Raw genomic sequence first — 1,678 nt, 5'->3', positions numbered from 1 at the left:
GACTTCCTTCTGAGCGCATATGTCAACTTCATGGTACCCTGACGTCATTACGCATTGATGTCTGTTAAATTTGTCACTTTGAGTACGTAGCGTAGACACACCGGTGTAATTGAAAAGAGTTTGGTTGAAGTTGTATGTTTGGTTTTATTGTCGATGAAGCTATTGATGCGATTAAAATGGTTGAAACCCGCTCTGGCTTCCATATGACCGCATATGTCAACTTTATGGCACTCTGACGTTATTACGCCTTGCTGTCTGTTAAATTTGTCACTTGAAGTACGACGCGTTGACATTTTAGTACACTTGAATAGAGTTTGGACAAACTTCTATGTTTAGTTTAATGTCGACGAGGCTTTTAGTTCGGTAAAAATGTAGGATTTCGCAAGACAGTAAGAAAGGACACTCACTCCGGTAGGTGTCGCTGTTAGAGGTTTATATAATTTTGTTGTTTTTTGTTTAACTAAGAGTCCCGACTTTGCCATAGCATAAGTATGTGGTAATCCAAGAAATGTCATATTTTAGCTTCCAAAACGGGCCATAGCTAGCCAGAAATGTGTTTGAGAGGACATAGAAGTGATTGCAATAATGCTGTACTTTCTCCCCTACAGGTACAATGGTACAGTCTGGCCCCCTCTCCCCAGCCTACTCTCCCCGGCCTGTCCTCCCCATATGGCTGGCACCGGGAGCGCTCCTTACCCCACTCTAACTGCGAGTTGTCTGATTCTTGAACTTGCGTTTTCTTTTTGATTCAGGTACTTCCTAACCTGTACTCCCTCCACATGGACCCCGCCTTCTGGCCTGACCCGGACCGGTTTGACCCCGGAAGGTTTCTGGACGCCGAAGGGAACCTCATCAACAAGCCTCAGTCGTTCATGCCCTTTTCAGGAGGTAATTATCATACAACCAGTAGACTTGCCAAAAAGCCATACTCGTGAGAGTGGCCGTCCTTCATCATGCTTAGATGTGTTATAGTTGCACACATTTCAGCACATAAATCATATTCTTTTTCATATTTGCCTGATCTTTACTCTTAAGTATTCTGTATCTCCAGGCCGCCGTGTGTGTCTGGGTGAGCAGTTGGCCCGGATGGAGCTTTTCCTGTTCTTCTCCACCCTGCTGCAGTCCTTCAACTTCAAGACGCCAGAGGGCGCTCCTGCTCCAAACACCGACGGTGTCTTGGGTCTGACATTGGTCCCGCATCCGTTCCAGCTCTGTGCGATGCCGCGTTAGTTCTGTATCAGCTAAACCATGCGGAAAACGATGGAACCTTCGGGGTTTTTAGAGCCATGTAGAAATTCTCTATGTGATAATATATGACAGTCATCAAAGGACGAATTTGTGGACTCAGTCTACTCGCCAAGCACAGTTTGATGTGAAAAATCGTGACTTTTTCTTATATGCCGCCTTTTTCTGTCAGCTATCCCCAACAATAGCTGTCAGAAAAAGAAGCATTTAAGGAAAAGGCCACGATTTTCCACATCAAGCTCTGCTTGGAGAGTAGACTCTCACACTGTCACACACGTATAATAACGTAAAATGTTAATCTTATAACACAACGAATTGCCTTCTGTCATCTGATGATCCTTTCTTCACACTTTGATCACCGAAAAGTCGAGGTACTAAATCAGACCAGTAATAGGACTCCACGACACCGCGTTAGTTCTATATCGGCACACCT

At 44.7% G+C, this 1,678-nt stretch overlaps 1 protein-coding gene across 1 annotated transcript in view; it reads left to right on the top strand.

The window, feature by feature from the left end:
- LOC118405531 (cytochrome P450 2D4-like) overlaps positions 1-1,230 on the top strand; it is an 11,158-nt gene extending 9,928 nt beyond the window's left edge. Inside the window, exons 6-7 of the mRNA XM_035805035.1 lie at positions 753-888; positions 1,052-1,230. Of these exons, the coding sequence (XP_035660928.1) occupies positions 753-888; positions 1,052-1,230 (315 nt within the window). The remainder of the gene's footprint in view (positions 1-752; positions 889-1,051) is intronic.
- The last annotated feature ends 448 nt before the right edge of the window (positions 1,231-1,678 follow it).

This window comes from Branchiostoma floridae, chromosome 18 (assembly GCF_000003815.2).
Source record: "Branchiostoma floridae strain S238N-H82 chromosome 18, Bfl_VNyyK, whole genome shotgun sequence".
NCBI classification, from domain to species: domain Eukaryota; kingdom Metazoa; phylum Chordata; class Leptocardii; order Amphioxiformes; family Branchiostomatidae; genus Branchiostoma; species Branchiostoma floridae.
Note: the sequence above shows the minus strand (reverse complement) of the source record. Positions and strands in the feature narration are given on the sequence as shown.